Source organism: Ursus maritimus, unplaced genomic scaffold (genome assembly GCF_017311325.1).
Source record: "Ursus maritimus isolate PB19 unplaced genomic scaffold, ASM1731132v1 scaffold_12, whole genome shotgun sequence".
NCBI lineage: Eukaryota > Metazoa > Chordata > Mammalia > Carnivora > Ursidae > Ursus > Ursus maritimus.
In genome coordinates, this window is record NW_024423564.1 from 3570344 (window position 1) to 3593018 (window position 22675).

At 50.4% G+C, this 22675-nt stretch overlaps 1 protein-coding gene across 1 annotated transcript; it reads left to right on the forward strand.

Moving 5' to 3' along the window:
• Positions 1-3764: 3764 nt before the first annotated feature.
• Positions 3765-20015, forward strand: ANKRD35 (ankyrin repeat domain 35). Its single transcript, XM_040626827.1, has 14 exons — positions 3765-3883; positions 9137-9267; positions 10023-10111; positions 10469-10533; positions 11311-11368; positions 11555-11625; positions 11946-12052; positions 12693-12880; positions 13514-13551; positions 13708-15714; positions 17275-17364; positions 18544-18609; positions 19198-19297; positions 19834-20015. Exons 1-13 carry the CDS (start codon positions 3845-3847, stop codon positions 19258-19260), a joined length of 3012 nt encoding a protein of 1003 aa, XP_040482761.1. The 5' UTR covers positions 3765-3844; the 3' UTR covers positions 19261-19297; positions 19834-20015.
• The last annotated feature ends 2660 nt before the right edge of the window (positions 20016-22675 follow it).

Genomic DNA, 22675 nt, shown 5'->3' on the forward strand with positions numbered 1-22675 from the left:
AGGGAACTTCTTCGAAACAAAAGGAGTTTTGGCAGCTGCTTGGGAATAGTCCTCAAGGTCCCCATCGCGAGGTAGACTAACCACAGACAATCGGCTCCAATTATCATAGCCATTAACCCAGAAGTGAATGAGGGAGAAAGCCTCCCCTCCCCCACCACACAACAAGGGTCAGGCAACACTCACCCAGAGGTCTCAAGATATATTTCTACACACAAAAGAAGAAGCAAACAAACAGGAGACAAGTAACTCAGGAAAAAGAGGGAGGCATGTACATAATCTTGGCAACAACCTGTTTACAAGAGAGACAAAGGGGAGCACATGGAGAACAGGACAGAACACAGTCAAATGGCGGATTAACGGAAGTAGGAGGGCCCAAAGCAGCTGAGCTGATGGTGGATTGATGGAGAGAGGGTGAGGAGAGAGATGTCCTCAGGCCCTCTAAAGGTGTATGGAATAGATCAGGATTTTGGTACGGGGCCATAAAGGCCTGACCTTATGGGATTTCAGTCCAACTTCCCTGACACCTACAAAAAAGGTCTAATTGATAAATAGTATTGAAGTTTAAGGACCCATAAATGGGCCATTTTTCATCATTCTCCAGAGAATACTGAGGCCAGGCATTCTCATAGAAGAAGATAAGGTGCTTCTTTCAATCCTGTTGTCCAAATTGACTCCAGGGTGTTAGGAGACAGCCCATAGGGGAATCCTTTGGTATTCAGGAAGTTGAACCCATGGTCAATTCCTACAAAATGTATGAAGAAAATACATTAACTAGGAGTCCTACCAAAATCTCCCTCGGCTTCCAAATGGTGTCCTGTCAGGAATATTGCCGAAGGTTCCTGGTGTTCAGAGTGGGGAGAGAAGTCCCTCTTTCTTGACCGTTCTGACACCTTTGTACTACCTGAGAAGGGATGTCACCCTCCCTTTGCTTCCCCATTGCAGACTACAGTGGGTACTAGTGAATGGACTGAAACAATGCAAAGATTGGGGCTGCCTCTTTCCATTTTAGGGGAGCCAATATATTTGACAACCAGTAGTGCCCTTTGTAAGCCTTTAGATCTAGCATTTATGGATGGGGTAGAGGCCCTGGCCTTTGTTATGAAGGGTCAAGTATTTTTTAAAAACATTTTAAAATTTAAATTCAACTAATTGGGATGCCTGGGTGGCTCAGTTGATTAAGCGTCTGCCTTCGGCTCAGGTCATAATCCCAGGACCCAGGGATCAAGTCCTGCATTGGGCTCCTTGCTCAGCAGGGAGCTTGCTTCTCCCTCTGCCTGCCACTCCCCCTGCTTGTGCTCTCTCTCTCTCTGACAAATAAATATATAAAATCTTGAAAAAAGTAAATTCAATTAATTAACATATAATGTATTACTTTTTTAAAGAGGTACAGGCCTGTGATTCATCAGTTTTTTTTTTTTTTTATTTGACAGAGATAGAGACAGCCAGCGAGAGAGGGAACACAGCAGGGGGAGTGGGAGAGGAAGAAGCAGGCTCCCAGCAGAGGAGGCTGATGTGGGGCTCGATCCCAGAACGCCGGGATCACGCCCTGAGCTGAAGGCAGACGCCCAACGACTGTGCCACCCAGGCGCCCCCATCAGTCTTATACAATACCCAGGGGCAGCTATTTTATATCATATTAAGCGTCATATAGCTAAGCTAGAAGGTAGAATAAAAATTTTATATTTAATGCTGATAACTCTAGAGACGTGGCTACCTTAATTAAACTAACAAAGTTACATTAGCTTAAATACTGAATGTGTTGCACAAGAGTCTGAGAGCAGGACTTAGAACAGCCCATGCATAAGGACAAAATAATAGATATGAAAAAACAAAAATATGGAACCCCTATCTAATCTGGGCAACTTTCATTTTCTTTCTTTCTTCTTTTTTTTTAAAGTAGGCTCCTTGCCCAATGTGGGGCTTGAACTCACAACCTTGAAATCAAGAGCCACATGCTCTACGAAATGAGCCAGCCAGGTGTCCCCAGGCAACTTCGTTGAGAGCTTTAGCCATGATCCAGTCCCATGGGAGCAGTCCTCTGTTGGGTGAGTGCTCCAACTAGGTAATAGCTCTGACCAGTCCCTTTTGGGAAGCACATAGTCAGATATATCTTGGATTTCATGCTCGTCAAGGGATCACGCCTGGTTATTTAGGGGGAAACCTTACATGGGAGTCTTGAGATTGGCAGCTGTCCTAAAGACACATGTGGCCACCCCGTGCCTGACAAGAATATATGCATTAAAAGAACAGGAAAAATAAGAGAGTCTGATTTCTGAGCCCAATGCCTTTAGGGCCGAGGTAATAGTGTCCAGCCAGGCAGCAAGAGTCCATCCCTCCCTGTAGTGTAGCCATATGCAAGAGGTCCCGTCCTGAGCACTTGATCAAGACACATTCCAAAGGGTCATACTATCCAGGACATCTCTGAAAAAGAACAGGTAAGAAACAAACACTGGGGGTAAAGAAGATTTACTAAGTTATATTGACACTCTTGGATTCACTCCATTGTCCCCGTATGGGCCACCAATAATGTGGGGTCATTAAGCGATAGTCAAGAAAGAATTCTTGAGATGTTGTACATGCAACTTGGTAAGTTTATTTAAGTAGCACAGAGATAGGACCTATGGGCAGAAAGAGCTGCACTTTTGCTGTATGAAGCTGTTGGTTATGTGCTTAGCGCTCAACAGGGAGGGGACGTGCAGGGAGTTATTGGATCATAAATGTCTTCTCCGAATTTTACATTAACGAGATTTCTCTGGTGGTTATCATTCATTTCCATATTAACTATCAGTGAGATTTACAGGCAGTTATGAGACCCCTTAAGAATGTAGCAACCATCACATATTTAATCCTTACTGAAACTATGCAGGCTATAGGTAAGCCTTCCGGGCTAAAGATGAACAGTTTTCTGCCTCTATCCCTCATCAAAAGGACAGACAGGCAGACCAGTTAGCTGCAACTGACTGTTGAAGCGAGAATTGCTGAGAATCTGAATTTAAAGTGGAGTGGAAATAGCAAAGACAGTTTTGTGGGGTTTACTTCAGATGGGGCCTGCTTATAACAAGAATTCTCTCCTCCCCCTCTGCTATTTTCTAATTTAGAGGTTGCGTTACAATATTAAGCCTGATTCCCTTTCCCTTGGGTTTTGTTTCCCAGATGGCGAAGGGTCAAGCATCATTCGTGCTCAGTGCTCTGCTCTGCACCACAATCTCCTCTGGTTTCCAAACAGCTCTCTTCAAAGCCTCTTCCGTGCTTGGGTTTTTGGTCCGGGAATAGGGGAAGGAAGCAGAGGTAACTGAGTGGGCCAGAAGTCTCTGGCTATAATGAAAGCGTCGTCACCAGCGGTTAAATGCGGCAGTTGGTAAGACCACAGCGCACCCAACGAATCCCGGATCTGCCCGCCTCCTGTAGCGGCGCCTGGAGGGGCGGGGCTGAGGCGGGGCTTGGGGACGGAGCCGCAGCCTGGACCTGCGGAGAGGGGCGGGGCTGGGGGAGGAGTTTTAGCCTCGGCCCGAGGAGTACCCTCTCCTACTGACTGGGCTGGAGCTGGAGGCGGGTTTGTTTGGGAGGGCGAGGTTTGAGACCGTGCCCAAGTCGCAGCGAAAGACTGCAGGTTTTTTGCTTCTGCAACGTCAGAGTAGGGCAGGGCCAGGGGCGGAGTTTTAAGCCCAGTTCTCGGGTTCTCGTATCTGATTGAACCCAGCGGGTCCCGGGGCGGGTCCCGGGGCGGGTCCCACTTTGCTTTTGACAGCTCTCCCTCGCATAGCCGCAGCCGAGTCCCCTGGGTTCGGGAACAGTAGCCCCGCTCTCCGCGCGTCCCCGTCCCCCCGTGGCCCCGGCCCCGGCCATGAAGCGCTTCTTCTCCTGCTCCAGCTCACAGGTGGCGGTAGGTGCCAAAATGTCTGGGAGGATGGGGCTGGGGTCCAAGCCCCGCGGTGACAGAAGTCCTGAGTCCCGTCTTCGTGCACCACCGCCTTTTCTCTTTATGGGTCTTTCCCACGCTTCCACTCACGCAGTGCAGCCTGCCTGCCCTGCCTTCCTCAAGGCCCTGTCCCCTAGCCTCTGACTTGCCTTCCTAACCTTTGCCTTCCCCAAGTTCCTTTCCCTTGGCCCTTTCTTGTCCTCCTAGCATGTACACCCCCAACTTCTGAGATGTTTCCTGCAGCCCCTGCCCCTTCTTGAGGGCCCTACTTCTGCTGTCTCCCAGTTCTGAACACCACCCAGTGTCTGTCCTGTCCCCAGCCCCTGCTCAGCCTCAAGTTCCGCTCTATCTCCCAAGTCCTGCCCCACGGCCCTGTTTTCAGCCCTCCCATAGGGCTCACCATCCTGCGCCCCCACAGGGCTCTATCCTTGCTGTTTCCTCTCTGCCCAAGAAACTCCCAGGCCAGTGCCTTCCCTAGCCCTATTTCATAGTCTTCTCTGTCCCTGCCCTTGTCTCACTCCATGTCCTTTACACTCCTGATCTCTCATCAGCACCACTGACTCTCTGACAGCATTCCAAACGTCTTTCCAATTGGTGCTCCCACACCAGCAGCCTCCTTCGGTTCCCCCCTATCAACCTCTGCCCCTCTCTTCCCAGTGGTTGTCCCATACCACTTTTCCCCCTCTTGCCCCGACCTCCTTCTGCCTGCTCTCTGTGGGTTAATCTTCGCAGTCCGCCATCCTGACAGGCCCTGGCAGAGGAGGCCTAGTTGTCTGGATGTTCCCCAAGGAACTGGGTAAGTTGCCTGCAGAATCCACCCCGGCCAGCTCACTGCAGTGTCTGGTTATTAGACTGGTTCTTGGGCCAGCCAAGGCTTTCTGCCTGCTTCTCCCCAGAATCTTCCTTCATTCTAAATGCTCACGCAGTTTCTTAGGACTTGTACTCTCAGTTCCCTGGACTGAGTCAGGGAAAGGTGACGGTAGGAGAAGAGGATAGAGTGGATGCACTTGGAGTTCCTGGAAGAAGTCACTCTACTCCCCACGTTCTCTCAGAACCCAACACAAGGCCGACTACAGAAGGTGGGGCACAGAGACAGTGTAGCGGTCTCTTCCCTGCAGATCTCTTATAGAGAGACCTCCTCTCTGGGGATGGCATTTTCTGTGGAGACTGGGATTCTGGCTCATTTAGAAGTGAGGTAGCCAAGGACCTGTGGGAATATTACGTAGCCTAACCCGACTTACTGGTGTCATTCATAAGCAAACATGAGAAATGCTCAGCTCACACTCTTCAAGGGCAGGCTGCACAAGCTTGGAAGTGAGCGAGATATGAGGCAAGAGTAGGAACTCTGTTGAGGCCTGTCCTTGTCCCACTTGCGATTGCTTCTTTACGTAGTCTCCACACACATAGATCAACCAATCAAAATGCATTTACTGGATGACTAGGATAGGTACCAGAAACTGAGGCAACTCAGACTCTGTCTTAACTGATAATGATTTTTGTATTCACACGGATTCTTCTGCAGTGACTGAAAGTCCTCCACATTGCCCTTGCCTTTCAGGTCTGTGGAGTCTGCCTGCCCTTAGGAATGGGGAGATTATTTCATTTTTCCTGATTCTCCAATCCTTGGTCTCCAGTCTTTCCAAAGTTCTGGAGTGAACAACGGACTGAATGTTGGAATTTGGAAATATCCCTCCCTCTCTTCTTCACCCCAGCTCTACAGAGTTTTGGTCATAAAGAATTTCCACCCATTCTAAACTCTCTTTAGTGTAACAAGCTTATAGGAAGTAAGTGGGGGTGGATTTAGGACTATCTAGCTAGAAAGAAAACTGTTTTCTCAGTCAGGATGGGATCGCAAAGAGCTTAAAAATAGGCCAGTGTCAGTTGCAAATTGTTTCCTCCTGAAACTTCCTCACCCTAATGATAAATTCCTCCACTCCCTGGGTGGCTAACCACTCTGAACCCGTTTGTCAGAGAAATAGTGTGACAGCCTTCCCGGCCACTCCCAAAGCCTGGCTTCCCAGTCATGCCAGAGGATTGCCCCTGCCTGTCTCTACTCCCACCCCTGGGTCCAGGGCCAGAGCCCTGCATCCTTCGATTGAGATCAGGACTGACAAGTCAGTGATCATTTTCAAATTAATCTAAGTTCTCCAGAATATAGGAAGCTAAACACACACACACACACACACACACACACACACACACAGCTCTTATGATCTCATTTTATTTTAGTCAAAAAGAGGATGCCTTTGAGGGTGTCTTACATATTAACTTACTCTGCCTATGTAGGAAGTGGACCAGAAAATAGCTTTACGCAGTTGGTGCAGAATCAGCTTAGAATGTCAATCGCATTAAAAAAAAAAAACTTTGAGAGTCACCTCCTGGTTCCTCTAGGGCAGCCTTTCCTGTTCCGTTCACCTGTCCTCCAACGTAGCCGCTCTTTCTCTCTCTACTGTTGGTGTGTTCCCTCCCAATAGGATGCTTATAGGCACATGGCCAGAGATAAGGAGAGGCTGCAGTCACTTCTACAAAAGCCCCCTAATCTTGGCTCCAGAAATACAAAGCTTATCCTGCTTTTGAGTCTGCTGATTAATGTGGAGATTGCTCCCCTGAGGCTGTGATGGTAATCCGGTGCCTCTTTTCCAAGGTGTTTGGGATGAGCAATGGATGGATCTCGAATTTGGAAGCATCCCTCTTTCTTCTTCACCCTAGCTCTGCAGAGGTTTGGCCATGAGGGATTTCCACCTATTCTAAATTCTTCTTATTATAACAAGAGTATAGGAAATAAATCAGGTGGATTTAGAGCTGTCTAGCTGGAAAGAAAAGTGTCTACATTGCTAAGAAGCACCTTTACCGTCTCTACAGCCTGGCTGTTACACATGGGCTGATACGGGCAAGATCCCTTCCTCTCACTCCCCTATATGGAGAATTCTGAACCCAGAATTGCTGGCACACCCAAAATGTGCTCAGCAAACCTATAGGAAGGAAGAGGATTGGAACTAGCATTTATCGCGAACTGACTGTGTGACAGTGCTAGGTGCTTTGTGGCGTGTTGTATCATTAGGAAACTGAGAAGTTGTTACATGCTGAAATTCACAAGGATAGAAAGTGTTAGAATCAGGATTTTAATCAGAGAACTTTAGATTGAGGTCGGCTGATGGCAGCGTCCTGTGGTGGAGGCATAATTATAGCTTCCTGCTTTTTCTGAGGGTAACTGGTCCCCAAGGGACATTGGATAACATGTTCCTATATCCCAGAGTCTGTTCAGTATGTGGAGCAGTCGTCTGGCTTATTTTGTCCTTTGAGAGTTAACCTGTTTGGAGACTCTTCTCTGCGCAGGAGGAGCGTCTGAGGGTGGGCAGCTTTCGCCTGGGGCAGTCTTAGACTGTAAACCTTCTTCCAGAGCTCTGTAGTACTGTGTGTGGTCTGGTGGTGAGAACCGGGACTGGGCGTCAGGTGGCCTGGGTTCTCATCTCAATTTTGCCCCGATTTTGTGGTGTGACCCTGGACAGTTATGCAACCTCAGTGTGCTTCAGTTTCTTCTGCTCTCAAATAGATCCAAGAGTATCAGCCCTGACTCCTTTCCGGGAATGTCGAGAGGCTAACTGAAACAGCACTGGAAGCGGCTGTGAAATTGCAAGTGCTTAGAATCCATCTGGTCCGAGATCACTTTATGGCTGGGGCATTTCCAACCTTCCCTGTTTGTGCTACAGAATTTGCCCTGGCTAGGTAAACAGTATTTGAAAAGTAGTTATTTGACTTCTGTAGACCCTATTTTTTCCCACCTCCTCCCAAAGCCTCTTTCTTGTTGAGGTTACACCTCATAAAATGTGATGTGCCATCACCAATCCTTCACCACTTCCTGTTTGGTTATAAGAATACCATACACTCTTACGGCTTTTTCCAGTTTACGAAGGGAGTTTATGTACCTTATATGAGGTTAGCTCCTTTAATGCTCACAACGTGACGAGGTAGTTATTATCTCCCACCTGTTAGAGATGAGGACACAGAGGTGTTCAATCCCTGACCCTGGGTCACATAGCTGAGAAAGTAGCTGACCCAGGCCCTGAACTCAGGTCTGCTGAAAAATATTCATCCAGGACCCTTTTCACCATCCTACAGACTTTTGGATCCCTTCTTCCTTTCCCTTCCCCTCTCTGGATCCAACCAGGCCATTCTGTACTTTCAGCCCTGGGTGTTTTTACGCAGCTCTCTTTCACGCCCTGCGATAGCTCAATTATTGTAATTACCCCACCACCCGAAAAAGTCAAGCTGTAATGATAGAACAATGCATGCCCAGGTGTGGCTGTTGCCTGGGACAGCTGCTCCCTGCAAGGGAAAAAAGGAGGGACAGCAGGGGAGGGAGAAGCAGGGGAGCTGCCTTTGGCTGCCTCCGCAGGCCTAGCTAGGGACCTGTCTTTGCCCTTAGGTGGTTGTGTCTTGGAAGGGGAAGAGCAACCAGCTAAAGGGCGTAAAGGGCACAGAAACGAGATGGAAAAACAGAAACTCTGCTTCCCCTCCCAGTTTTGGGGCCCAAAGCCAAAAGGCAGAGATCATACTGCTGGGTATTTGGACTCCTAGCTATAATGTAAAGCTAGGTGCCTTGATTTCTCATAAATCTGAGGACAAGAAGCGGAGCAGCCTGGGGAGGTGAGAGGTCATGTGAGCCCAATCGGGAGTGGTCAGTGTGGTTCAGTTTTCTCCAGCAAGACCTAGAGAGCAAACGGCAAAGGAGTCGTGGCTAGGATAGCTCTGAGCTCTTGCAACTAACAACAATAATCACATGATGATTTAAAAAAAAAAAGGGACATCTAAAATACTATGCATTCAGTACTAGGACATGATTTTTTTTTTTTAAAGATTTTATTTATTTGACAGAGAGACAGCCAGCGAGAGGGAACACAAGCAGGGGGAGTGGGAGAGGAAGAAGCAGCCTCCCAGCGGAGGAGCCTGATGTGGGGCTCCATCCCAGAATGCCGGGATCACACCCTGAGCCGAAGGCAGACTTAACGACTGCGTCACCCAGGCACCCCTAAGACATGATTTTTAATCTGGGAGTCCAAGCACCTTTTGGTCCAGAGCTGGCAATAACCAGCAGTAGTTTCTCAGTGGCATAAGGATGTCCCTTTTCCCTTGCTGGGCATCCTAACCATCTCCTTCCTCCCTTTTTCTACCCCAACCCCACCCTTTATGTTCACACAACCTGCGGCCCTGGACCAGGTGGAGAGATGGAACCGCCGTGATCAGAAGCTGCTGGAGGCGGTGCAGCGGGGGGATGTGGGACGCGTGGCTGCCCTGGCCTCGAGGAAGTCTGCCCGACCCACCAAGCTGAACTCCAATGGCCAATCCCCGTAAGTGAGCTCCCCCAAGACGCTCCTTGATATGAGGTTCCCTTTGAAAGCCTTAAATGCTGATATGAAGTAGGACCAGGGAACGCCTACCACCCCAGAGCCCCTTTTGTCTTAATCAGCAAGTGTATCCGTCAGTGTTTGCTGCATATCGGGTGCTGCACACAGTGGGGGAAGAGATATCGTCTCCGAGTCCGATGGGTCTCACAGCCCAGATTGACAAAACTGGCCAAAAAAAGGGGAGGGGGCATAAAGCCCATGAAACAAACAGAAAACGTATGCAGTCATCCAATAGAGCGTTTCTTTTTTGCACTAGTAGGAGGGTGTGTAGCTTGGGAAATTAGGAACAAAGTGGTAGTGGCCATGAGTGTCACATGGCTAGACAGAGTGATTAGGACGAGAGGGGTCTTATCCCTTGTCCCTTCCAATGTCCAGCCCTCTGCTCTGCTCTGGCTGCCTCCTTCTATGACAGTCTAGTCTGTTAAGAGTCACGTGGTGAGAGCAGCAGGTAGTTACGTGTTCCCTGGAAACCCCTGCCATAGTCTAGCTTGCTTGAGATCTGTAGCTCTTATTTCTGTCTTTGCTTCCAGCCTCCTCTGGCTTTGTGACCTCAGAAAGTCAGGCTAGGGGAACTTCCCTGTCTGTTTTTGGGATTGCCTTGGGGTGAACGAGCATATCAGGCAGTGCTTATGAAGATTCTCATATCCCTCATCCCCTGGTGCCCTCATCCTTCTGCCCCTTGGCCTTGATTCTGGCAGGTTCCATCTGGCAGCCTCCAAAGGCCTGACAGAATGTCTAACTATACTGCTTGTGAACGGGGCTGACATCAACAGCAAGAATGAAGATGGTGAGTTAGACCGACCGTGTACTGGGCTACACGGCGAGCCTCTCCCTTTATAGGAGCAGTGGTGGGGGCCAACTCCTGGAGGTTCCAACTGTAGTCCCCCACTTCCCTGCTCATCAGTTCCGGCCAGCACCCTTCCAGGGCTCCCCTCCCTGCAAGCTGGATTTACCCCAGCCCCACTCCCACCTCCACCGCAAGTACCAGGCACTCGGTGAACAGGAATTTCTGGCCCCGTGGGGCCAAGAGCTTCTCTCTCTAATCTCCCCCTGATTATCTGTGCGTCTCTTGCCTTCCCTCCCTGTGAGTCATTGGCATGCATGGGGCCACCCACCTTCCATCTCCCCCTCTTTCTCTTTCCAGGAAGCACTGCCCTGCACCTGGCCACCATCTCCTGCCAGCCACAATGTGTCAAAGTCCTGCTGCAGGTAAGAGCAACCTCTTGATACTGCTTTTGTGAAGGGAAGAGGTGGTCCTAGAATCCTCTAACTTTGGTCAAATGGACTGCACTCATCCCCAGTAAGAGAGCTGGTAATCCTGTACTCATTAATTCACAAACATTTATGTAACACCTACTATGTGCGGATATGGCGCTTAAGGCGACCCTTGAGGGCAGGTCATAAAGCAGAGTTCCTGGGGAATGCCAGCCAGCCATCCGTATGCCATTGGCAGAGCCCCTGCACAGATGAAGTGCTGAGCGGCTGGGCAGGGGGAGGGACAGAGGTGTTCAAATTCATCCAAACCTCCACTGTCTGCTTTTAAGGAGCTTACAGCATAGGAACACGAAGAGAAATATTTGTGTGTGATGACACGCAGACAATCTATAAACCGGTCTCCGAAAGTACAAAAAGCACAGTTCAACAGGCCACTGGGCAAATGGCTGTTTTGCTTTTGTTCTTCCTGGACCTTTCCAAGTTCCCCAATTCCAATCCTAAAGTACCACGCATGGACTTAGGGGTCACTTGCCCTAACACGCTTATTTGTCTAAAATCTGATTTTTCTTAGGCCCTAGGTTTAAGAACTGGGGCTGAAATTCAAGGCTATCCTCTGCAAGGAGTGGACTGGGCTTGCCTAGTAGTTGGCCAGAGCCATGGTCGTCCTTCGCCTCCCCGTAGTACTAGGGAAGTGGGTGAGCCAGCAGAGGGGTATGTGATAAGGACGGTACCGCCATGCCCCATGTGGCTTCCCTTTGTGGCTGTTTGCAGCACGGTGCCAATGAAGATGCTGTGGATGCAGAAAATCGTAGTCCGTTGCACTGGGCAGGTGTGTGCCAGGGGACCGGTGGGAAACCGGGCTGCAGGGACCATGGGGCGGAAAGGGAGGGGAGGACGACATTTGGAAAGCAGGGCAGGGCTGACCACTGCCATGGTTGGAGGGAATGGTGGGTCATAGCCTGACTAGGTGTCCTTCCTGCTTTTCCTCAACCCGATCATCCCTCAACCCTCCCAGCCTCCTCTGGCTGTGCCTCCAGTGTGCTTCTGCTGTGTGACCATGAAGCCTTTCTGGACGTCCTAGATAACGTGAGTATCAGCTGGGCAGTGCCCCACACTGGGAGGCTGCTGCTGTCTCTGAACTTGACTGGCTAAGCGCCGTGACAGGGTGAGGGTGTTGGGGGGTTGTGCGCACCTCCTCTTCGTTCTCCGCCTGCTCCTCCTCCTTTTCCTCCTGGAGAGGTTAGGCCCTATCTTCTGGAGAGCTTCGAACCTTCCAGAAAGCAGCATTTAGCCCCCGGAGCTGGGGTTTTTTTCTGGAGAGGTGTCGGAAGAGGGCAGCTGGTAGAATTGTCAAGCCCCTGGCTCCCCCTGGCTCCTCGTGAACTCTCTTCCCACAATCTGTGCAGGATGGACGGACACCCCTGATGATTGCATCGCTGGGTGGTCATGCAGCTATCTGCTCACAGCTACTGCAGAGAGGGGCCCGAGTTAATGTCACAGACAAGGACGACAAGTGAGCCTTCCCCATCTCCCCAGCCCAAATCCAGACATTGGCCACTCTAAAAGGGAGCCACTGGGCCAACGTGTCTGTGTGCGTGCGCACGCGTGAATGTGTGTGTGTGCATGTGTGTGTGTGTTTTGAGGAAGAAAGAGTGGTCTCTGTTTTCTTGGGAACCTCCTTCCTTCTGAACAGTTGTTTGGAAGAGCTGCCTGCTGCTTTGCACTTTTCCTCTGGGGAGTTGAGAGAGTTTTCCTTCAACATTCCTCTTCAGCGGCCTCCACCACCATCTTCCCGGCATAGATGACTCTGGAAGTAGAATCAATACTTCTGGATCCATTAGTTCAAGTTACTGGTTTTCAAACTCTCTTCTAAGCAATGGAATCCTTTTTCCAATGAAGAATTTATGCAGAACCCCGATATATAAAAGATGAAAATAGAGCCCTTCTCATTGGCCCCCGGCCTTCTGAGGCTGCAACCCCAAGGCAGGGCTGAGAAGCTCTGGTCTGGTCTCATGCTTTGTCGTTGGCTGGTGTTGGTCTGTGGTTCTCCTTGCCACATGGAGTGAGATCTGACTCCATGAGTGGAATTTCTGGAAGCAGGACTCCTGGATTTCCCGGGGAAAGCCTATGCCCAGATTTGTCCTAACCCACAGATCGGCTCTGATCCTGGCCTGTGAGAAAGGCAGCGCCGAGGTGGCCGAGCTGCTCCTGAGCCACGGAGCGGATGCAGGGGCGGCGGACAGCCTGGGGCACGACGCTCTGCATTACGCTCGGGGCACACAAGACAAGGTGCTGTGCCGGCTGCTGCGGCAGGCTCTGGACCGGCGGGGGCAGCGGGCAGGTAAAGCTGAGTCCCTTTCGTAACTTCAAAATTCTCCTCGATAGCCTTAGCGTCACAGAAGCTTCTTAGAATGCCATTTATCCCCATAGAAATAATCCCTCTGACAAATAATTGTCACTTTAGTTGAGAATTTAACTTATTGCTGCGACTGTGAAGTGGCCCCAAATTCCCCAAAGCATGGTCACAGAATTTCTTAATGCAGCCTTGTCTCCCTCGGAAGGCAACTCTAGCTCGTACTACCGTTAGCATTTATGAGTTGTGATTGTATATCTATTTGTGTGGTTTGCTGGCCGCTCTCCAGCTCCCCTACTAGACTGGAAACCCCTCAGATGACGAGCCACTGCTGTTTTGCTCACCCCTGAGGTCCTGGTGCCTATCAGTGCCTGGCACAGTGTCCAATAAATAAGTGAGCAAACAAAATGAGCAACCTGGCCCATCTCTGGGGTAAGGGAGCCAAGGATGCTAGATACTTGGGGACCCATTCAGCAGGGGTGGCTCCCAGCACCACGAAGACATCTGGGGGAAGGGTCATCACATTGGGGGACTGTTCCTCTCAGAAGAAGTCTGAAGATAAAGTGTGGGCTAGAAGAGGACCTGTCTCCACTCTCGTTTTCCCCATGCTTTTTCATACAGGTCAGGGGCTTGTTCAACATCCAGATCTTGCCTCCCAGGTAAGACCATTTTGCTTCTGACCCACCCCAGGCTGTCCCACTGGGGTCTCCCCCAGGTAGTGATCTTTGGGGAATTAAGTAGTCTAAGAGAAGAAAGGCCCTCCTGGGGCTAGGCTAGTTGCCTGCCTTTGGTTCACAATTCCTTTTTCTTTGTAGGCCTCTCCATCTGAGCCTCAGGTGGGTTCTCCACCTAAGAACCCATGGAGAGCAGAGCCCGAGGAGGAGCAGGAGGAAGAGGAAGAGGAAGACCCATGCTCAGATGAGTGGAGGTGGAAGTATGAGGAAGAGCAGAGGAAGGTTTCTCAGCTGGAGCAGGAGCTGGTGCGAAGGACCGAAGAGGCGAAGGCTCAAGCTGCAGCCTACCTGGGCCTGGAGAACCGGATTCGAGAGCAGGTGCAGGAGCTGGGGCTCCTCCTATCTCCAGAGCCTGGAGCTCCAGGAGGGCAGGGCTCTGGTCTCCGGCCCGGAGGAGACGGCATGGAGCAGGGCTGTCCCTTGGGCCTGCTGGCCAAGCGCATTCAAGAGCTAAGGAAGCAGCAGCAGACAGCAGCCGCAGCCAACGCAGTATTAGCTTCCAAGAAGTCTGCGGATTCAGCCTCGGGGGAGATTCAGCATGAAGCCCATGGAAGGGTCCAACCAGAAGAACGAGGGCCACCCCAGAGCCCAAGGTGTGAGACCATTGGGAAAGCCACAGGACAGCAGCTGAGCACCAACGGGGGACAGGCCCTTGGCCCTGAACACACAGACAAGCCACATGCTGGTCCGAAAGAGAGGCCCCAGGCCCCAGGCGCTGAACCGACAGGCACAGTGGCTGAACCTGCCGGCCCCGCAGCCATGAATCAGCTCCTGCTACAACTGAGGGAGGAGCTGGCTGCGGTGTGGCGAGAGAAGGATGCTGCCCGGGGGGCTCTGTCCAGACCGGTCCTGGAGGGGGCTCTGGGGACACCCCGGGCGGAGGCTGCAGCTGCGGCCTGGGAGAAGATGGAGGCCAGGCTGGAGCAGGTGCTGGTGAGGCTGGATCGGGCAAAGGCAGGATTACAGGGGAAACCTCAGGCCCCTGCCCAGGAGCCCAGAGAGGGAGCCCCAAAGGCAGGCCCAGCGACCATCACCAAAGAGCATGAAGGAAGGGAGAAGAGGGCTCCTGGGGCTCGGGGAGAGCCTCTGGGGGCGCCTGGAGGGGAACGGACGCCCGCAGGAGGTCCGGCAAAGGGACAGCTGGAGAAGGAGGTAGCGGCACTGAGACTGAGCAATAGTAACTTGCTGGAGGAGCTGGGGGAGCTGGGGCAGGAGAGGCAGCGCTTGCAGGGGGAGCTGCAGTCCCTGAGCCAGCGGCTACAGCGGGATTTCGTTCCCAAGCCAGAGGCGCAGGTCCAGCTGCAGCAGCTGCGGCAGAGCGTGGGGCTGCTGACGGATGAACTGGCCACGGAGAAGGAGGCCACCGAGAAGTTGCGCAGGCGCCTGGCCTCGCAGAGCAGTGGCCTCCGAGGGCTGTGGGACTACCTGCCTCCAGACCTGGTGGGCAAGGGGAGCGCAGGGCGCACGGCGGAGCCCCTGGAGGAGCTGCAGGCCTGCATCAGCACCCTGGTGGAGCAGCACCGCGAGACCCAGAAGGCGCTGGCTCGCCTGGAGGAGGAAAACCAGCAGCTGCGGGGGCCCCCCGCCCCCCGCGGGGAGCCGGGCATCTTGTCGAAGGCCCCAGCACCCCCCCAGGTGGCCGCTCTGGAGCAAGACCTGGGGAAGCTGGAGGAGGAGCTGCGGGCCGTCCAGGCCACGATGAGCGGGAAGAGCCAGGAGATCGGGAAGCTGAAGCAGCTGCTCTACCAGGCCACCGAGGAAGTGGCCGAGCTGCGGGCTCGGGAGGCCGCCAGCCTGCGGCAGCACGAGAAGACTCGGGGCTCGCTGGTGGCCCAGGCCCAGGCTTGGGGCCAGGAGCTGAAGGCTCTGCTGGAGAAGTACAACACAGCGTGCCGGGAGATGGGGCGGCTGCGCGAGGCCGTGGCGGAGGAGCGCCGCCGGAGCGGGGACCTGGCGGCGCGCGCAGCCGAGCAGGAGCGCCAGGCGGGCGAGATGCGCGCGCGCTCGCAGCAGTTCGAGAGAACAGCCGAGCAGTTCAAAGACAAGGTGGAGCATCTCATTGGGGCGTGCCGGGACAAGGAGGCCAAGGTGAGCAGGCCAGGCAGCCAGCGGGGAAAGTGTCCGTGCATTTACGGGGTTGCTAACCCGAATCTATCTTTGTGTAGTCTGATTAATACCTTTACCAGAACAGCAATCATTTGCAAGAGCCACTGTGTTCTCCCGGGTCTCAGGGATTTGGGGTTGGGATTGGAGGTGAGGCTAAGGTATAAACAGAAGACAGAAGGGGGCTTAAGGATTAAAATCTGGGATTCAGGGTTCAGAAGCAGTGCGGTCAGAGCTAGCTAGCTACTGCCCTGGAGTACTACGGCTTATTAGCAAGTTCCCTTAAAAAGTAGATTAGCCCAGGAAGAGGCGGGATAGTGTGGTGGGTTGCTAGGGTTTTGCTACGGTTCTGGGGAGGTAACTCCGGGCGCATGGGGTTAGACAAGCAGACCAGCCTGTGGCTCCTCTTCTCCCCTCCACTCCAATCAGAGCGAGTTCTACAGATTTCCATTGGCAAAGAGAACACCAAGGCAATAAAAACATTTGAAAACCACTGTGTTAGAAATCTCAGTTTCCCAATGATGGCTCCAGAAGTCAGTGTAAAGTCTTCGCATTTCTAGGAGATGTGTTTTAGGAATCCTAAAAAATCCATTTACAAGTGAATTTAGTAATTTTAGAACTACTTATGAAACGAGTGAAATCAGATGTCTTATTAAAAGTTGTGTACATGGTCAAATGTAGAATGATTTACAAATATAGGGAGAATATGTTTTGCGTAACAGAGGGCAGACAAATAGAAGGACTGAGGTACGGAATAGCAATCACGGTGGGGTGCGGCTAATTAAAGAAAGGAGGAATTTTGTGCTGGTGTTGAAGGAAAAGATAATGTAGACAAAAGGGCAAAAGAAAATGTGTAGTCTGACATTGTGTGGATTTGAAATTCAGTTTCAAAACTTACTGCTTGATCTTGGGTGAGTTCTCTGAAGCCTCCCAGCCTCATCTAAGCCTCAGTTTTCTTATTTATAATATGGGGATAACGACAGGGTTGTCAGGAAGATTACATTAACAAGACAATATATTTAAAATACTCAAAATGATTTTTGGTAAATGGTAAGCACTCCATAAATAAAAGTTAGCTATTTTTATAATTCCTACTGCCACCATTCCTATTACTGCTGGTTATCATTGACCAAGTTTGTGCCTCAGCCTCACAAACCACAAAAACCAGACTCATCTCTACTCCTCAGTGGTCAGCAGCCACAACTAGGTCGGGATCCAGGGCAGACTGAAGAGCATGAACCATGAATTCAAAGAGGTTTTGGTTCAAATCATTATTTCATTACTTATTAGCTGTATGATTTTGACAAGTTACCTAACTCAGTCTCCTTATCTGTAAAACATGTATGCTAATACTTCCTCAGAGAAGCATTGTTCTTCTCAGAACAGAAGAAGAGCTGTACTTAGTATTAATTGAGACGATGTGTGTACAAGTTTCCGGCATATATTATACGCCCACTAAAAGGAAGCTGACCTTGACCCTGGGTGATATTGGTGTGGGAAATTACCTGGGTCTCATTGGTTCCCTTTCTTTCCTTGTGGCGTCAGATCAAGGAATTGTTGAAGAAGATGGAGCAGCTGTCGGAGGAGGTCTTAGCAGTTCGGGGAGAAAATGCTCGCCTTGCCCTGCAGCTGCAGGTATGTTCTGGCCTTCAGGGAAATAGACACTGCTAGAGAGGAGGGAGGCCGATGGAAGTGATGTATGTGTGGGAAAGATTCTGGGAACTGGAGAGGCCTGGCCAGGCAGTGGTCCAGGCTGGGCCAGTGGTGGGCCAAGGGAGCCCTACCTGGCATAGCTGACCATTTCATTCTTCTTCTTTTTTTTTTTTTAATTTTTATTTAAAGCTAATTTAGTTAACATATAGCGTATTATTAGTTTCAGGAGTAGAATTTAGTGATTCATCAGTTGCATGTAACACCCAGTACTCATTACATCACATGCCCTCCTTAATGCCCATCACTCAGTTTCCCCATCCCCCCACCCTCCTCCCCTCCAGCAGCCCTGTTTGTTTCCACTGGTTAAGAGTCTCTTATGTTGGGGCGCCTGGGTGGCAGAGCGGTTAAGCGTCTGCCTTCAATTCAGGGCGTGATCCCGGCGTTGTGGGATCGAGCCCCACATCAGGCTCTTCTGCTATGAGCCTGCTTCCTCCTCTCCCACTCCCCCTGCTTGTGTTCCCTCTCTCACTGGCTGTCTCTATCTCTGTCAAATAAATAAATAAAATCTTAAAAAAAAAAAAGTCTCTTATGTTTTGCCTCCCTCTCTGTTTTTATCTTATTTTTCCTTCCCTTCCCCTATGTTCATCTGTTTTCATTATTAAAACCCACAGATGAGTGAAATCATAGTATTTGTCTTTCTGAGTGACTTACTTTGATTAGTATAATACCCTCTAGCTCCATCCACATCATCGCAAATGGCCAGATTTCATTCTTTTTAATGGCTAAGTAATATTCCATTTTATATAGCTGCACCACATCTTTACCCATTCATCTGTTGATGGACAGACATCTGGGCTTTTGCAGTTTGGCTATTGTGGACATTGCTGCTATAAACACTGTGGTGCAGGTGCCCCATCGAATCAGTATGTTTGTTTGTATCCTTTGGATAAGTACCTAGCAGTGTGATTGCTAGATCCTCGGGTAGTTCTATTTTTAACATCTTGAGGAACCTCCGTACTGTTTTCCAGAGTGGCTGCACCAGTTTGCATTCCCACCAACAGCTGCCCACTTCATTCTATTGTTCCTCATGCTGGGGGGGTTGTGTGTCAGGGTGGGTGTACTGGGGTGGGCACATGATCTCTCACTGATGCTCACTCCCAGGATTCCCAGAAGAACCACGAAGAGATCATCTCCACCTATAGGAACCATCTGCTGAATGCTGCTCAGGTGAGCATGGGAGGCGGCAGAGACAGCGCGCTGGGCGGGGGGGGGTGTTGCATTTGGGATCCCTCCTCTTACTTGTATATACCTGTCATTTCTTGGAAAGCTGGACTTTAGATGTCCCAGTGCCAGGTCTCTGGATCTCATTCCACAGATCAAGAGAGGTTATGCATGAATGTGAGGGGGGAGAGGTGTTTGCCGCTCTTTGTCAATATCCTGGTCCACTGGAAGGCCTTTTCCTGTCCCTGATGCCCTTTCTCAGTTTCGTCCTGAGCCAAATGATCCCTCACCAAGGAAGAAGAGATGGGGGCTTGCTCCTTTATTAGGAAGAGTGATAACTACAAAGAATCGAACACTTGTTGTGTATCAGGGGCTCTGCTTCATATTCATTGTTTTTTAACCCTCACAGCAGTCCTGGCAACTAGACATCATTATCCTCCTTGTAGAGACTAGGAGACAGGTGTAGAAAAGTCACACACTGTAAACCAGGGCACAGAGGAAATAGCGTTCCACTAAACCGCAGAACATTCCCTCGCCCGTCTCTCCTCATTTCCTGCTCTTCATCGCCCTTTCTTTCCTTCCTGCCACTTACAGGGCTACATGGAACAAGATGTGTACAGTATCTTGCTGCGTATCCTCAGCATCCAGGAGGAGTGAGGCAGCTGGGTCCCGAGGGATGTGCGATTTCTCTGTGGTGAGCTGTGGGTCAGGGTGATGAGGGAAGGAGCCTGCAGAAAGGATTTGGGAAAAGAGGCTTAGGGATGGGACTTGGAATCTCCTTTTGCCCTATATGGTGGTGGCGGACCCTGGGGAGCCCTGTGGGGCATGGAGCATTTGAAGTGAGGTTGGTTGAGAAGACACAATCTGGGGAATCCCTGGGTAGAGGCAGAACCAGAGAGCAGGTAGACTGAAGGGGGCCGACGTGGGGCGATGGGGACTGAAAAGACTTGGTGAGTGGCTCTCTGAAGGCCCAGGCTAGAGACAGCCACAGTGGCAGAGTGGCAAGGAGTTGTTTGCTAGGGTGGGACTCTATGAACCCCAGACTGTCTCCTTCACTCACACACCATTCATTCAGAGGGTAGTCACCCCAGACTCTTCTTGCTGCCCCTGTGCACATGACCATCTTCTCCAGTCCAGGCAGATGACATCCCCTTTCGGATCTTGGCGTGGGTGGGAGGAGACCGAGGAGATGGAAGTGTGTACATTTCACCCTTGAATTTCTTCTTTCAGGGAGTAAGAGCGTCCTCCAGGCTGTGGGGAGCGCGGGGCAGGTGGCGGGGATCAGTGGGTGGGGTTTCACCTGACATTGTGGACCCCAGACCTGAGAACCTGAAGCCTGGAATCAGCACGGATGAGACCAGAGGAGGTGAACATGGAGGCCAGCTCTATGGAAAATAAAGCAGGAGGCAGTGTGGTGTTGGGTGTCATGGTTTTCTCTGCTTAAAGGGGAGTGAGGGAAGGAATCTTTTTCATTCTCATTCCTTCTTGGTCACAAATGGCCCCGAAAGTCAGCAGCTCACAATACACCTTCTAATGGGCCAAGACCCACGTTTGAAAAACAGCCCTCTGCGAAAATGGAGATTGACACTCTTTCTCAAATCTGTCTCTAAACTTTTTTTATCTTGTGATTCCTGCGTCCACTATCTTTTTTAAGGAGAAACTGAGAGATCTGGATTTCCTTCAAGCTGTACAATCTAAAATATTTGATCGCGTGTCAAACATGCACCTAGATCTGAGGCACAAGGGTTCACATGGTCCGTTTTCTTTGCCCAGGTACAAAGAGGGGTGACAAGTCTGATTCCTGGGAAAGGGAGGAAGGGATACTCAGAGCTGGCTTCTTCCCTCCAGTTCTGTTAGACTGAAAAAAATATATCTCTCTTGGCCACTTCCCATGGGTCTCCTCCCCTTCCTGTCCCTGTCCCTCCACCAGCCAGACTGCTAGGTGAGAGAGAAGCAGTGAATTCCTCCCCAATCTGGACTGCGGTTTGGATCCCTCCCCATTCCTTCTCCCAGCCCACCCCCTGCTGGGTTGTGCTGGGTTGGAGGCTATGGTTTGGCAGTAAGGAGCCGGACAGGGTTGAGAGGAGAGTGGGGTGGGGCTTCCAGGGAAGACAGGGGGCACCCCAGGGCTGCAGGGGGAGGTTGGCCCAGAAGAGAGCAGCTGTGTACATCACGTCCTAGAGAAGATGAGGGTCAGCTTTCGGATTTGTGTGGACGGGCCCAGGACTGCTTTAAGGCAGGAAGAATGGAGCCTGGAGGGGTTGATAGGGAAAGAGAGGGTACAGCTGCCGGAGGAAAGGCATCAGAAGATCCGAGTCATTTCCATGAAGGGGAACAGAACCTCTCTTTTCCTTTTTGCTCTTCGAGTTACCAAAGAATATAAAAGGTCTGTTACAATCTTTATTACTTATGAAGTGTGAGGTGGGAAGAATGAAAAAAACTGTTGAGAGAGAGGGGTCCACACAGGGGGAGATTGTTTGGCTAGGTTCAAGTGTGAGTCAGGAGGCAGCTTTGGTAGTGGAAGTGGATGGCTGAGCTATGGGAAAGGTCAGTGATGGGAATGCTAACACCAGATGGAACATTCCCTAGCCCCTGGTCTTTCCAAACAGTCTCCCTCCACACAACCCCATATACTCTTACCCCAACAACCCCAAGCCCTGAAATTTTCCTTGATTTCATAAACAAATCTTTATTTCCTAAAGTAACTGTAGTCCTACTGTTCTCCCCATTCCTCCTAGCCTGTCTGTCTAATGGGACTTCCTACTCCTGTTTCTCTTCCCCCTTGTTCCTCAGGTTTCAGATGTAGGAGTATATGGGTGAGAGTAGGTGAAACTTGGTCGCCACAATGGAGTCAGACTATGGTTGAATGCCTTCAATCGGAACTTGGTCCTGATTTGTAGTTTCCCTCCTTCGTCTGATAACATTAATTCATTAAGCTGATATTGAACGACTCTAGTATGGACCCGGCACTGGGGATAGAGAGCGAGCATCACAGAAAAGATTCCTGTCCTTGCTGAGCCGGGATACAGGATCAAATTCAGGCATCCTGGTTCTTGCTTTTTGGTTTTCCTGCAGGGATGCTGGAACTTACAACCTCAAATTAACTATTAAAGGAGATCCCTCCTTTATGAAACCACTAGGATTCAAGGTGAGGTTGGCTTTCTTTTCTTCTTTTACATTTTTACAGCTTTAATGAGTTCTAATAATTGACAATAAACTGCATGCACTTTGATAAGTTTTGACATATTATATACCCATAAAACCATCACACAATCAAGGTAATGAACATGGCTAACACTCCCAGAGAATCTCCCCCCTTTTTTTTATCCTATCTTCCTCCTCTCCAAATCACTGAAAATTCTAGAAGATACAAACTAATCCATAGTAACTTTTGACCTGGAGGGCTGAACAGAACAAAAAAATGAGCTCGGGGCCTGATGAAGACTCAGGTGTCGGTGGGGGCAGTTGGGATTTGGAACCAAATACTTGAGCTTGAGTTTAGCTTTAGGTCCCACCATTGCTGGCAGCAAAGCATCAGGGACAGAACCTGAGTGTCCGGAGAGGGTGCACATCTTCCCCAGGGAATCCACAAAGTAGTTGGGCATGGTGCAATTCAGCAGGGACCTGGGGATATTGCCAGGCTGGTACCTTTATTCTTGTGTCTCATGGGAAGGATTATACTGAAGGTTTAAGCTAAACGAGGGGGTTATTCATATTATTATTAATTATTTTTATGCCAATTATATGTTTAACTGTCTTGCTGCCACTGCTAGACTGAGAGCTCCTGCAAGGCTTTTTATGTCCTCAGCACCTCATAATCTCTGCACAGCATTCAAATTTTTGTCGAACAAATGACATTATTGCTTAGGTCCCAGCCAACTAACTATAAAATGCTATGTGTTTTTCCAGTATGTAGTTTGGGTAAACTGCCCTAAAATTGGTGCTTTCATGGTACCTGCATGTGAGTGACTAGCTTGGTTGAGAATGGGGTCTCTGGAAGGTCAAAGGCTTTGGAGGAAGAGTAGGCAGTTCAGAGAGGGGCAGTAAGATGACTTTTGCGGGTAAGAAGACC

What these genes read in the sequence shown, in the direction of transcription:
- ANKRD35 (XM_040626827.1), top strand. Translation starts at nt 3,845, where the DNA reads ATGAAGCGCTTCTTCTCCTGCTCCAGCTCACAGGTGGCG. An exon ending in CAACAGCAAGAATGAAGATG is followed by an intron (nt 10,112 to 10,468) that starts GTGAGTTAGACC and finishes TTCTCTTTCCAG; the next exon opens with GAAGCACTGCCCTGCACCTG. An exon ending in ATCCAGATCTTGCCTCCCAG is followed by an intron (nt 13,552 to 13,707) that starts GTAAGACCATTT and finishes TTTTCTTTGTAG; the next exon opens with GCCTCTCCATCTGAGCCTCA.